The sequence below is a fragment of the Carlito syrichta genome, unplaced genomic scaffold (assembly GCF_000164805.1).
Source record: "Carlito syrichta isolate Samal-C Ts95f unplaced genomic scaffold, Tarsius_syrichta-2.0.1 Scaffold308847, whole genome shotgun sequence".
In the NCBI taxonomy this organism is placed as follows: domain Eukaryota; kingdom Metazoa; phylum Chordata; class Mammalia; order Primates; family Tarsiidae; genus Carlito; species Carlito syrichta.
Window position 1 is genome coordinate 213,887 of NW_007252943.1, and position 14,824 is coordinate 228,710.

The window sequence follows — 14,824 nt, forward strand, 5'->3', positions numbered from 1 at the left end:
ACCGAGACGGCGGGTGGAGGGGGCCGGGACCACGCGCTGGCGGCGGAGGGATCCCCCGACCCTTCCCCCCATATAAAGAGATACAATGTTTCCTTTTATGGCGAGGCCGCTCCTTATATGGTGAGCCCCAGTGCCCCCGCCCCATTGGTCCGCGGTTCCGGCACCTCCGCTCCCCATTGGCCCGCATCGGCGCTTATTTGCATAGACATACCGAACTCGCTGCTGTCATCCCGCGTCAGACCGCGACTCCGAAAGGGGCGGAGCCGGCGGCTCTTAAAGGAACCGGAGAGGATGCACGACTCCGCCTCCCTGAATTAGAGAAAGGTAGAGAAAATTGGGTGGGACCTGTGGAGAGGAAGCCTGCGAGAGGACGAGCGCGGTCTTGCAGAGCAGCGCTGGGAAACGGGTACTGGGAGGGTTGGAAGCAAACACTGGGGGATCCCCAGACTGGATTGTGGGCTTTGCAGTAAATGAGAAAATACAGACCGGACTCCAAGGAAGGAGCGCGGGGATTGGTTGGAACACCTCCTCACGTATACCTAAGGGAGGCAAAGTTCTTGACCGAGCGGAGGGGGCTTGGGTCCCAGGTGTCCAGACTCGTCGCGCTCCCAGCCGCCCCGCTGTAAATCCCTGCCCACCCCCTACTTCCCTTCCCTTTCCCTCTCTTTTCTAGGCGGCGACACTTTCCCACCAAGGCCGACTCCTAGGTCCTCATTCATCATCCTCTACACTGGGGGGGTTCTTTGGCAGACTTACATCTGGAAAAGGCAAGGGGGGGAAGGGGGAGAGACAGTAGGCCTCCACGTCCCGATGGGGGCAGGGAGGAGAGATGGAGATAAGTGAAGACTTCCAGCTGCAGGCTGGGTTGGGGGAGGGGGTGGTCCCGAGCATAAAGCCCACCCCACAGCCGGTGCAAAGGCCAGAAAGTGTAGTTGGACAGAAAGTTTAAGCAATCTAGCAGACATACGCGCGCGCACACACACACACACACACACACACACACACACACACACGCCCTTTCTGAAAAAACTCCAAAGGATATTTTTAAAAGTTTTTAAAGGTTAGAACTGGTCGGGCTCGGTGGCTCAGCCTGTAATCCCGCGCCTTGGGAGACTGAGGTGAGTGAATTGTCTGAGCCCACGGATTCGAGACCCGCCTGGGCAACTTGGCGAGACCTCATCTCTACAATAAATCAAAAAATTAGCCGGGCGTGGTAGCGCGCGCCTGTAGTTCCAGCTACTTAGGAGGCTGAGGCGGAAGGATCACCGGAGCCCAGCAGGTCGAGGCTGCGGTGGCCGGGAGCACTGCACTCCAGTCTGGGCGACGGAGTGAGACTCCGACTCAAAAAAAAAAAAAAGGAAAAAAGGTTAGAACTAGGATGCTGCAAAGCCAGATTCTAGGTCTGGGTCTTTGCTCCAAGGCAGTGAAAATAAATTGGACTTTGTTACAGCGATTATTCAGATCTGTCTCTTGGTAGCCCTGTGCCTGAAAACAAGTGATTTGAACTCTTCAAATTCCATATTCCTCAATGTTGATATCCATCCCATGAGGTTTTTTTTTTTTTTCCTTCAGAGGTGAGAAAGCAGGAGTTTATTAAGGAGACAAGAAAAGCCCCAAGTGGGAGGAGATCTGAAAGAGGGTTGCCCCCATGAGGTTCTTAACACAGATTTTATAAGATAAAAACTAAAGTGGTCAGTGAATAGTTAGTGGGAGCTACCTGGGGTAAGGCACATCATCCTAGGAATAAAACATCCTGGTGTGTTTAAGGGGATGTGATTCCTGCCTTACAAGTTGTTGAGAGGATTAAATAAAGCAATTGGTGACCCATTAGTGGTAGTAGTAGTCATATCTACCTAGTATGCTGCAACCAGCATTTAAAAGAATAAGTTAGCCGAGGACAGTGGCTCACGCCTTTAATCACAGCATTTTGGGAGGCTGAGGTGAGTGGATTGCCTGAGCCCACAGGTTTGAGACCAGCCTGAGCAACGTGGCGAGACTTCTTCTCTACATAAATCAAAAAATTAGCTGGGCATGTTGGTGCATGCCTGTAGTTCTGGCTACTTGGAAGGCTGAGGCGGAAGGATCGCCAAAGCCCAGCAGGTCAACACTGGGTTAGCGATGAGCGTGCCACTGCGCTCCAGCCTGGGTGACAGAGTGAAACTCTAGCTCAAATAAATAAATAAATAAATAAATAAATAAAAGGCGGGGCGTGGTGGCTCAAGCCTGTAATCCCAGCACTTTGGGAGGCTGAGGCGAGAGGATCGCCTAAGCTCAGGGGTTCAAGACCAGCCTGGGCAACTTGATGAGACCTCATCTCTACCATAAATCAAAAAATAAACCGGGCGTGGTAGCACTCGCCTGTAGTTCCAGCTACTTGGAAATCTAAGGTGGAAGGATCGCCTGAGTCTAGTAGGTTGAGGCTGCAGTGGCCAGGAGTGTGCCACTGCACTCCAGCCTGAGCAACAGCGGGAGACTCTGACTGACACACACACACACACATAAAATAAAATAAAATATAATAAGTTTCCGACTGGGCACGGTGCTATGGCTCATGCCTGTAATCCCAGCACTTTGGGAGGCTGAGGCGGGAGGATTGCTGAGCCCAGGAGTTTGAGACCAACCTGGGCAACATAGTGAGACCTCATCTCTACAAAAAAAAAAAAGTTAGCCCAGTGTGGTGGCATGCACATGTAGTCCCAGTTACTGGGGAGGTTGAGGCTGAAGAATTGCCTGAGTCCAGGAGGTCGAGGCTGTGGTGAACCATGATCATGCTACTGTACTCCAGCCTGGACGACAGAGTGAGGTCCCCAACTCAAAAAAAAAAAACAAAAACTTAGAGTAGTGGGATGGCACCTGTGAATAGCCACTGCACTTCAGCCTAGGCAACATAACAAAGCAAGACCTATTCTCTTTTTATTTTTTGAGACGCATCCAGGTTGGAGTGTAGTGGCATGGTCATGGCTCACCACAACCTTGAACTCCTGTGTTCAAGCGATCCTCCTGCCTCAGCCTCCCAAGTAGCTGGGACTACAGGTGCGTGCCACCATGCCTAGCTAATTTTTGTTGTTGTTGTTGATGGGGTCTCAGTTTGTTACCCAGGCTGTGTTGAACTCCGGGCTCAAGCAATCCTCCCACCTCAGCCTCCCAAAGTGCTGGGATTACAGGTGTGAGCCACTATGCCTGGCAGACCCCATCTCTTTCTTTCTTTCTTTCTTTTTTGAGTTGGAGTCTCACTCTGTCACCCAGGCTGGAGTGCAGTGGCCTGCTCATAGCCACCGCAGCCTCTACCTACTAGACTCCGGTGATCCTCTCGCCTCGGCCTTCCAGGTAGCTGGAACCACAGGCTAGTCAACGTCATATGGTTCAATGTATGTGTGTACTGCATTTCTTTGAGTCACAATCCAAAAACCTTGAGAAGTACTGAAAGTATGTTCAACTGATTTGTACATATATATAGATGCACATAAATATATGAACATGGGCTTATTCATCAAACCCCTAGCCTTACTCTTCTCCACTTTCCTATAGCTTTAACGAGTTTTATTTATTTTTTCCTAACTTACTCTACACAAGAGGGTAGCTAAACATATGGAATGTATTAGCTCAAGAGGAAGAACAGGTCAAATCGATCAGTAGGTTCCAGAAGGCTTTCAGGGCCACAGATAGTGCCTGAGGATGTGTTTTGTCTGAGCAGCACAATGTTACAACCACAGCCCTGGGTTTCATTCTTGCCTGGCCTTGAGACCCCGGTTTAGACACATGCTGAGTTGACCATCCGCAGTAGGAGCACCCCGGAGGACAACTGGGTGGCAGGAGCGTTGTCTGAAAAGAGCATAGTCCTCAGCTTCCCTTCAGATAGACTGTACTTTCTTACTTCACCCAACTCCTGGGTCATTGCACACCACCATTAGTGCCACAGCTCCTTTACCTGCTTGGGATGGCTTCACCTTCACAGAACTTTGTCACCACCAGGAGGCAGGGGGAGACTTACGCCCACACTACTGGATTACTACAGGGTCAAGGGCCAAAACTGTTGATGGGGACAAGGACAAAATAAAAACTGGTTCAAAAGTGTGTTTTGTTTGTTACAATATTTTAAAAATCAGGAAATTTTGATGTAAAAATCTGAATATCTGGCCTCCTTCAAAAATTTGGAATTTACTTTTTTCAAAAAATTAGCCAGGTGTTGAGGCATGCACCTGTAGTCCCAGCTACTCTGGAGGCTCTAGCAGGAGGATCGCTTGAGCCCAGGAGAGGAGGCTGTGGTGAGCCATGCTGGTGCCACTGCACTCCAGCCTGGACAAGAGATCCTGACTTTAAAAAAAAAAAATTACTTTCACGCCAACCTAAAACTGTTTTCACTTAGAATTAACCATTACCCAGGGATTCATAATTTTAGAGGCAAAGAAGTTCTCGATTGTGATGGCATTAAAGAAATGGAAAGGAAAAGAAATTGAGCGTGCCCAGGAAAAGTCCAGAAAGTCACACTTCAAACACGAATAATGCTTACCTCTGGAGAGAGAGATTTGGGATGAGAGGGATGTGTTTTTTGCTTTATTTAAGTCTATACCATTTGACTTCTTCCACAATTATTATTACTGTTATATAATTTTCTTCTCTTAAAATTAAGCAAAAATAGAAACAGGGGAGAGGTAAAATAAATGGGTTTTGATGGGCTGCGCAGGGAGTGGGGTGCACAGAGAAGACTCATGATGAATTAAGATTTTGAGTAAGAGTGACTATTCTCCAAGCAGCGGTACCATTAATGGAAACAGGGAACTTGGGCAGAGGAAGAGGTTTAGGAGAGAGAGAAGTTCCGCTAAGGCGATCCTCAAGCGATCCTCCTGCTAGAGGATCCAAGGAATAAGGCAGAGGGAAATGTCCAGTAGGAAGTACAGAGACTGGAGCTTGAGGTAAAGAATGGGATTAGAGCTAAGAGCCTGGGAACTGTCCACACTGAAGAGCCAATTAGGACCATGTGAGATTGAGATGGGAGTCCTGAGGGTGGCGAAGTAGAAAAAGGAAGGTCAAGGATAGAGTCTCAGGAGAACAGCCAGCTCTTGGGACAGGCAGGAGAAAAAGAATCCTCAGCCAGGACTGGAGAAGGACTGGTCAGAGAAGCTGGAGACACAAGTCGAGAGAGTGTGAAGAAGATTTGGGGATTAATGACCTTCTGGAATAATGCGTTTCAAATAATTCTAAGTGCGAGTCACAGTAAGAAAGTATCTTTACATTGCAACCTGTGGTAAATTAGATGACTGTTCCCCACTCTTCACATCCCATGTTGGAATTATACATCTACATCCTTTGCCATGTGAAGAGTCTCCTGCTGGTGTTGATGTTGTTTTTACCATGTGACGTGATTTAGCCAGGAAAATGTTAGCAGACTTGGGGGTTGTTGTTGTAGTTTTTTTTTTTTTTGAGTTGGAGTCTCACTCTGTCGCCCAGACTGGAGTGCAGTGGCCGCTCCTGGCCACCGCAGCCTCAACCTGCTGGGCTCCGGCGATCCTTCCTTCCGCCTCAGCCTTCCAAGTAGCCGGAATTACAGGCATGCGCTACCACGCCCGGCTGATTTTTTGATTTATTGTAGAGATGAGGTCTCGCTGCCCAGGCGGTGTTGTAGTTTTTTTTAAGAGACAGGACCTTGTTATGGTGCCCAGACTGGAGTACAGTGGCTATTCTCAGGGGTGATCATAGCGCACTACAGAACTCCTGGGCTCAAGCAATCTTCCTGCTCAGCCTCCTGAATGGCTGGGACTATAGGTACATACCACTGTACCCAGTTTGTGGTTTTAAATGTGCTTGCGTGATCTGGCTTGACCTCTTGTGCTCTGCTACTGCACGAGAGCGTGCTCTGGATACCAGCAGACTAAACTAGACCTCCATACTGGCACCAAGCCAGCTGAACTCAGCTAAGCCCAGCCCAAATCAGCCAAACTTCACCAACCTGCAGATTCACAACTGAGAAAAATTGTTGTTGTAAACAACTGAGATTTGGAGGTTATGTAGCATCCCCATCCCAACAGTTAACTAATACACAATCAATGCATACATATATGTATCAAATATAACACAACTTTATCAGACAATATTTACCCTTATAGCAAACAACATACTCTGATATTCTGACATTTCCATTATGTTTCATTTTTCAAATACTAGTTGCAACCTAGCATTTAAAAACACTACTCTAGATAATTTTTTTTCACTTTAGGGACATAACACACAGTATATATCAGCAACCGTGGCACATTTACTAGCTATGTAATCTTGGGCAGTCTACCTGACTTCCCTCAGCCTTGGTTTCCTAATTGGTGAAATGGGTATAATCTTATCTGGCTAACAGAAAAGTTACAGAGATAAAATGAGATAATGCATAGTAGATGACTAGTACAGAGCAAGTCTTCAAAAAATATTAGCTATTATTTTTATTACTGAGAAGATCAGTAAGGAACAGAAGGGACTAGAACAATTTCAGAATTCGGGACTCATTTCTTTAGGATGGAGAACCAGATTGAAATTACTGGAAGAGGGCCGGGTTCAGTGGCTCAGCCTGTAATCCCAGCACTTTGGGAGGCCGAGGCGAGTGGATTGCCTCAGTCCGCAGGTTTGAGACCAGCTCGGGCAATCTGGCAAGATCTCGTCTCTACAATAAAATTAAAAATAGGCAGGCATGGTAGCACGCATCTGTAGTTCCAGCTACGCGGAAGGCTGAGGCAGAAGGATCGCCGGAGCCCAGAAAATCGACGCTGTGGTGGCTGTGAGCGTACATACCACTGCACTCCAGCCTAGGCGAAGGAGTGAGACTCCAACTCAAAAAGAAAAAGAAAAAGAAATTACTGGAATACAGTAGAGGATAACTGATGATACGTGGTCTAGGCATTAAGCAGTACCTGTCTCTGCTTGGTTCTACCTACTTCATCTCCCTACTAGAGTCTTAAAGGGACTCAGAGACCCAAGACTGTCATTAACTTCCTCTCTAATCCTACTCCAACTTGTTCCACCTCACACTTCTCCCCTTCCCATCTGAGCATGAGGACTGGGTCAGCCCAGAGAAAAAGTAGTTGACAGAGAGCAACACAGGGTCACATGGACAACCAGTGATCTTCCCTCCTCCACGCCTGCATTCTCAATTGTCCTGTGAACTGGACAGAAGACCCAGTATCTGCCAGTTAATCCTGCCCAAGCCGCAGCAGACTCCATGAAGGCACATGGCCCCTTCTGATCACCAAGGGAAGAAGGAACATCATTCCTGAGCAAGAGCAGGAAATGAGTCTCAGAAACAGGTTGTAAAAAAGGCTTCTTTATTGAGAGCAGCGAGTGTAAAAAAAACAATAACAAACAAAACACAAAACTAAAACAAAAAACAACAACAATAAAAGAGTGAGACAGGGGTGGCCCACCCTAGCCATCTCCTCCAGGGCCACTCCTACCTCCCATGCCCACCCACCCCACGCTGCAATTACATATAAAAGCCGCCCACGGTGCATACAAAAAGGGCGGGTTATATAGTGTCAAAAGCTCCTGAAAACTCCTTCATCTGCCAGGCACTTAGGACGAGGAAAGGAGAGAAGAGTGGGGAGAAGGCATGGGTCTGGGTCAGTGTGCACAAGCCCACGGTGGGAAGGACACACTTGCTGTATCTTCCACAATCCTGGTCTAGACCTCCTGGAGGGGCCCGTGGGCCAAGAGACTCCTTGACCCTGTGCCAGAACTACCCCAGAACTTGAGAATATTAAGGAATTCCCTTGCCCAAACCCAGCTCATCCCAACCCAGCCTCCCTAGGCAAAGTTGGAAGGTGAGTGGCAAAGCTGGACCTGGTCAAGGGGAGAAGTCGCAGGCCAGAAATTGGGGTTACCTGAGGCACCCACGTTGTCCCTGATGGGGGAAGGGGTGGCAGAGAAAGCTGTCTGGCCCAAATCCTAGTCACCCAGTCTGGGTCCGAATCAGCCTCCCAAAAGGCTGAGGGCGAAGGAGAGGAAGAAAGCCCAGGCCCTGCTCAGACCTCATCAATGCCTGTTGTTCTAGAGCGGGGCCCCAGGGCCCAGGAGGACAGGGATCTTGCCCATCATGCTACAGGCTCCCCTCAAGAGATGTGCTCCCCTGCCCATGCTATCCTGAGGCACAGCCTGCCGGGCTCCCTCCTCACGGCTTGCTGTCCACGGAGCTGTCTCCCAGGGTGTTCACAATCTCACTGAAGGAGGGCCGGTCCTTGGGGCTGGGGGCCCAGCAGCGCTGCATCAGCCGGTAGAGCTTGGAAGGGCAGCCCTCAGGCTGCGGGAGTCTAGCCTTCCCAGCCTGCAAATCTGCAGGGAAGATAGGGGGTGGGGAGTTGGTCGAAATATTTAACAACCTGTCCAATGCTCTGTGGAACCTGCAGGTCCCACAAACAGCCCCAAGAGGATGACTCTGGGGGAGTGCTAGCCAGTGGGGGGGGGCACTGGCAACCGGAAGGGACGACTCTCCTAACCCCAGCTCACACAGGCTGGCAGAACAGGGTCTATGCAGCAGAGCTCATGCATGGGAGCTGAAGTGGGTTGATGGACTGGCATCAGAGTGGCTGGAGTTGTCACTGGGGGTAAATGCTACTTGTTAACCAGTATAAAAGTACTTAAGTACTTTATCAACCAGAGTGGTCATATCTGTGTGTCTAATAAATAACAGCCCTCAGAAATGAGGCAGGCCGAACTGGCCCGGGAGCCCTGAGCAATCTGGAGCCTGTCTAGAATCATCCCTTGGCAACACGGCTGCCTACCTGCCAGCACTTCATCATCTGCCTGCCCACCATGGGGCATCTCTCCGTGGGTGAACACTTCCCACATCAGCACACCGAAGGCCCAGACGTCAGACTTGGTGGAAAAGTCACCTTCCAGGATGGCCTCGGGGGACATCCAGCGCAGTGGCACCCAGGCCTGGCGGAAGTGGTAGTACTCACTGCAAAAGAAAAGCAACATAGGGGTGGAGGTAGGCTAGGGGACAAGTCTGGCTGGCATCCCAGATTCATCCCACATCTAGGACCTATCACCAGGCTGATAATACGAATGCTAAGCACAGGAGTACACTGGATAAAATCTAGAGGCATCCACAAGGGGCTTGATGGTTAAAAAATTCCATGAGAAACAAACTCTGTCTAGATGTTTACAGAAGAGCTAATAATCATATATACCTAATATTTTGGCTGTAAAAATGTAGAAAACAAGAACCGTTAAGTGGAGTTTTATTAGTGATAAACCAATAATGACTAAACAGTCAGACAAAAGGGGGTGACTTAGAACTGAGGTGACCCCCGGGGAAGTTCCCGGCAGACACTGTGTGGCATGTGTGGGTCCTCCAGAGCAATCTCTGGTCATGGGTGCTGAGTTTTAAGTCTTAGCTTTCAAAATGACAGTCACTGAATTCAGAGAGTTACAGAGGAAGCCATATAAATAGTTCAGTTATATGCAAACTGTTATCAAGTTTGCCAAGTTATTTAATTTTTTTTGAGTCAGGGTCTCACCCTGTCACCCAGGCTGAAGTGCAATGGCACAATCACAGCTCACTGCAGCCTTGATCTCCTGGGCTCAAGTAAGCCTTCCACCTCAGCCCCCCCAATTAGCTGGGACTACAGGCATGCACCACCATGCCCAGGCAATATTATTTTTATTTTGTGGAGACAAGATCTTATTATATTGCCTAGATTAGACTTGAACTCCTGTGCTCAAGCAATCCTTTCGTCGCAGCCTTCCAATCTTGGCTTACAGGTGTGAGCCACAGCATCCGTCCCAAGTTTGCCAAGTTATTTTTAAAGAAAGGCATATAATTTTTTTTTTTTTTTTGGGTTGGAGTCTCACTCTGTTGCCCAGACTGGAGTGCAGTGGCCGCTCCCGGCCACCGCAGCCTCGACCTGCTGGGCCCCGGTGATCCTTCCGCCTCAGCCTTCTGAGTAGCTGGAACTACAGGCATGCGCTACCATGCCCTGCTAATTTTTTTTTTTATTTATTTATTGTAGAGATGAGGTCTCACCAAGTTGCCCAGGTGGGTCTCAAACCCGCGGGCTCAGGTAATTCAATCACCTCGGCCTCCCAAAGAGCGGGATTACAGGCTGAGCCACCGAGCCCGGCCGGCATATAATTTTTTATCCCTAGAGAAAATTTACAACCACAGGGGACTTGCAGCCCAAAGCCTGTTGCACCTTTGGAAAAGGGATGAGAAAGCGCTGCCCGTTCCCAGGTCCTTTGGCTTTGAACTCAGCAGGCACTAAGCCCTTTCCCATCCCCCTAAACTGCATCTGCCCTCAGCCTTTCACCCTCTGGGAAAAAGCGAGGAGTCCCCTCTCATGTCCTTCTACCTGTTGTATACATCCTTGCTGAGGCCCAGGGCTGACACCTTCACCTGTCTCTGGGCGCTGACCAGGCAGTTGCGAGCAGCCAAGTCCTTATGCACAAAGCGGTTGTTGGATAAGTGCTCCATGCCCAGGGCCACTTGGGTGCACAGGGCCACCTAGAGAGAGAAAAGGGACAATCAGCACAGCCCAGGACTAGGGATCAAGGTAACTACCCTCAACACAACCACTGGTGGGAGTCCTCAATGCTACTGATGTGCTCCTTAGGAAGCCCAGAAACACAACAACCTCCACTTCCTTGTCTGTAAAATGGGGATAATACCAGTAGCTGCCTCCCTGGGTTGCTGAAAGAATTAATTAAATGAAATAAGTGCCTGATACCATGTGAACACAAAGAGTGCTGGATTAAGTGAGTGGCACATGAGGCTGGGGGTATACAGTAACTACCTGTTGAGTGAAAAAATAACTGGGCAGAAATCATAGCTTATATAGCTTTATGGGTCTTTTTTTTCTTTTTACTTCAAAAGTCTGTATCTTCCACTAGTTGTATTAAAAATGTGTGTGTGTGAAAAGGTACATAGACGTACATGACTAGCTGTCTCCAAGGAAAGGAAATAGAGGCTAGAGAGTAGAGACACAAGAAAACTTCTGGCTTATATTGTTTAAATTGTGGGGGGGGAGGAGGAAACACACAACCAACAATGCTAGCACCACAGAAACCCTCGAGGGTTCCTTCCCAATTAAGCATTCTCCCTCACCTCAAGAGGTTAAACCACTACCCTGATTTTCGTGATAAAAATGTCTTTCCTTAGCCGGGCGTGGTGGCGTGTGCCTGTAGTTCCAGCTACTTGGAAGGCTGAGGCAGAAGGATCGCCTAAGCCCAGCATTGAGGCTGCAGTGGCCATGAGCATGCCACTGCACTCCTGCCTGGTTGACAAAGTGAGACTCCAACTCAAAAAAATAATAATAATAAAATGTCTTTCTTGTTCTTTATAGTTTTATCACTTATACATACATTTCTAAACAATATAATTCAGTTTTGCCTGTGTTGGAACCAGACAAGGCTGGAAACACACAAATGTATACTCTTTTGTGCCTTGATTTTTTTTCACTCAACAGCGTGAGATTCATTTTAAAAATTTTAATCGTTGTACTTAGTCTGTTTCTCACAATGAGTATACCATACTTTAATCGTTCTAATGCCAATGAATATTTAGGTTGTTTCCAGTTTAGAGCTATTGAGAAAAATGCATCTATGAACATTTTTGTAGGTTTACACATGCATGTGCTTCTCTAAGATAACTAAGAGTGGATCATGGAATGTGAATATCTCTTAGCACTATAAAATGATGCCAAACTATTTTCCAAAGTGTAAAAAGAGTTGGAGCGATTTTTCACTGATACTCTTTTTTTACTTTTGAGCCTCGTGAATGTATTATGCTATACATTATATAATAAATGTAATTATATATTAAAGTACATATTAATGCAGTGAACAAATATAAATTGAAGCCAAGTGCTTGTAGTTCCAGCTAATCAGGAGGCTGAGGAGGGAGGATTACTTGAGCCCAAAAGCTCAAGGCCTGCCTGGGCAACACAGTCAGACCCTGTCTTTTTTTTAAAAAATTGAGCACCTACCGTGTGTCACAGAATAGAAATATTGGTGGAATATAACAAGACTGGCCAAAGTAGGAATTTTGGTGAGAGAACAGTCTAAAAGGGAGATAAGAATTGTACCCGCCTAATGGTGTCACTACCAGAAAGAGATGGTCCATGGCAAACAGTCAAATCAGAAACACTATGAGAGTACTTGTAAAGACCAGGGTCCTTTCACTTCTGCAGCCCCAAGGGACATGTGGGGCTGTAGCATTCCCTTACATGCAAACAGAAACGTGAAGAGGTCCCTGTGACCTATGGGAGATTATTGAACAAGCTACTGGTCAGCTGTGTGTTTCTTCTGGCATCCGACTCACTCCAGAATATAGATGGGAGAAGTCACCCACTATATAATGCAATCTTGGAGGCATGGGATAAGCATGTGACCAATATCCAGTCTCATTGGTGATAAAGGAAACACAAACCAAGGCCTGATGACATATCGCTTTACACTTATCTGACTGCAAAAGTTCAAACATCTGTCTTCAACTTATCTCAAATGGTTCAGAAAAAAATGCATAAAAATAATATGCCCACATATACAAAAATAGAAAGAGAATGAAAAAGCAAATGGGACAAAATGTAAACAAATGAATCTTGATAAATGGTTTGAAGGAGTTCCTTGAACTATTCTTACACTTTCGAAAGTAGGAAATACTGACCAGGCATGGTGGCTCACGCCTGTAATCCCAGCAGTTTGAGAGGATTGCCTGAGCCCATGGGCTCGAGACCAGCCTGGGCAACATGGTGAGACCTCATCTCTACAATAAATAAATAAAAAATTAGGCCAGGCTTGGTGGCTCAGCCTATAATCCCAGCACTTTGGGAGGCCGAGGCAAGTGGATTGTCTGAGCCTCCGGGTTCGAGACCAGCCCAGGCAACTTCTCATCTCTACAATGAATAAGAAAAAAAAAACGAGCCAGTGGGCCCGGAGGTGGGGCTGCTGGCTATGGAACTAGCCATCCCTGGCTGGCTTGGAGCAGCTTCACCGGCCTGACTCCCAGAGGTCACAGGAAGGCAAGCAGAGGTGTGCCTATGGTTCTGTCTACTTGAAAGGCTGAGGCGGAAGGAATGCCAGAGCCCAGCAGGTCAAGGCAGTGATGGCTGTGAGCGTGCCACTGCACCCAGCCTGGGTGACAGAGTGAGACTCCAACTCAAAAAAAAGAAAAAAGAAAAAGAAAAAATTAACCAGGTGTGGTGACACACTCCTGTAGTTCCAGCTACTTGGAAGGCTGAAGAGGAAGAATCACCTGAGCCCAGCAGGTTGAGGCTGTGGTGGCCGTGAGCATGCCACTGCACTCCAACCTGGGCAACAGAGTGAGACTCCAACTCAAAAAATAAAAAAAAAAGAAAGTAGGAAATATCAAAACTAAAACTTACTAAACCTACACACACACACACACACACACACACACACACACACAGCCAATAAGCACATTTTAAAAAAATAACTAACTAAAAGTTAAAGCAGGCCATGTATGAACCAATAATTATAGTATGTCATGGATTAACCAAGGATTATTTCTGGTTAATCTGATTCTCTGCTACTGAGCTTTCAAAAACGAAAAAAGAATGAATGGGAGTACTAGGGGTCTGCTGCCAAGTTACTTGGTGCAAGTAAGAGACCAGCCACTTGGAGAGAAGGGAAAGGGGTATTTATTGAGCACCTACTGTGTGCCGGGCCCCATGCAAAGCTGGCTGCCTCTCATCACACACGTTCTGAGACAGGGCTCATCCTCGGCTTCATTCAAGGTTCCATGGCAAGGCTTTACACCAAGCCTGGTGCCAACGCCTGGCTCTCTCCTAACCTGCAGCTGCCCCTCCTGGGTCACATCACTGCTGATGGGCTGTCCGCCCACCAATGGGCCCAGAGGTGGGGCTACTGGCTATGGAACTAGCCATCCCTGGCTGGCTTAAAGGAACTTCAACAGCCTGACTCCCAGAGGTCACAGGAAGGCAAGCAGAGGTGTCAAGCCCAAGTGTTAGGAGAGGGGACACTCCAAAGACAGCTTTTCTCCGCCTTCTTGGGTGGGGGCCAGTGACATCCCTATGAGCCCCACAGCCTCCACTGGTTGTTTCCTGACTACAATCACAACCTCTTTGTATGTCATGAAACCGATTTAGTGAATCTTAACCTGCATTATACAAAAAGAAAAAAAGAAAAGAAATAGAATAGAAAACAGAGTAAGCTGGGCTCGGTGGCTAGCCTACAATCCCGCTTCTTTGGGAGGCTGAGGTGAGTGAATTCCCTGAGCCCAGGGGTTTGAGACCCACCTGGGCAACTTGGCGGGACCTCATCTCTACAATAAATCAAAAAATTAGCCGGGCGTGGTAGCGCACGCCTATAGTTCCAGCTACTCGGAAGGCTGAGACGGAAGGATCGCCGGAGCCCAGCAGGTCAAGGCTGCGGTGGCCGGGAGCGTGCCACTGCCCTCCAACCTGGGCGGCAGAGTGAGACTCCAACTCAAAAAAAAAAACAGAGTAAATCACACTTAGTAAGGATCTCATTCATTAAACTTTTCATTTTTAAAACATATACATATGAGTGTGCTGGGTTGTGATGCAAAATGAACTTTTTGCTACAGTGGGACTCAGCCAAAAGAAAGTTTAAAAAAACAATGGTCTGAGGCCAGACGAGATGGCTCTTGCCTGTAGTCCCAGCACTTTGGGCAGCTGAGGTGGGAAGACTGCTTGAAGCTAGGAGTTCAAGACCAGCCTGGGCAACACAGCAAGACTCTGTCTCTACAAACAATTTTTTTTTTTTTGGAGTTGGAGTTGGAGTCTCACTCTGTCACCCAGACTGGAGTGCAGTGGCCACTTCCGGCCACCGCAGCCTCAACCTGCTG

The 14,824-nt window shown here is 47.9% G+C and overlaps 1 protein-coding gene across 1 annotated transcript in view; it reads right to left on the bottom strand.

Moving 5' to 3' along the window:
- Positions 1–7,288: 7,288 nt before the first annotated feature.
- The window catches only part of PTK7 (protein tyrosine kinase 7 (inactive)), a 29,861-nt gene continuing 22,325 nt past the window's right edge, over positions 7,289–14,824 (bottom strand). Inside the window, exons 18-20 of the mRNA XM_008066154.2 lie at positions 10,329–10,480; positions 8,757–8,935; positions 7,289–8,307 (exon numbers count right to left, since the gene is read on the bottom strand). Coding sequence (XP_008064345.1) covers positions 8,147–8,307; positions 8,757–8,935; positions 10,329–10,480 — 492 coding nt within the window. The 3' untranslated portion in view covers positions 7,289–8,146. The remainder of the gene's footprint in view (positions 8,308–8,756; positions 8,936–10,328; positions 10,481–14,824) is intronic.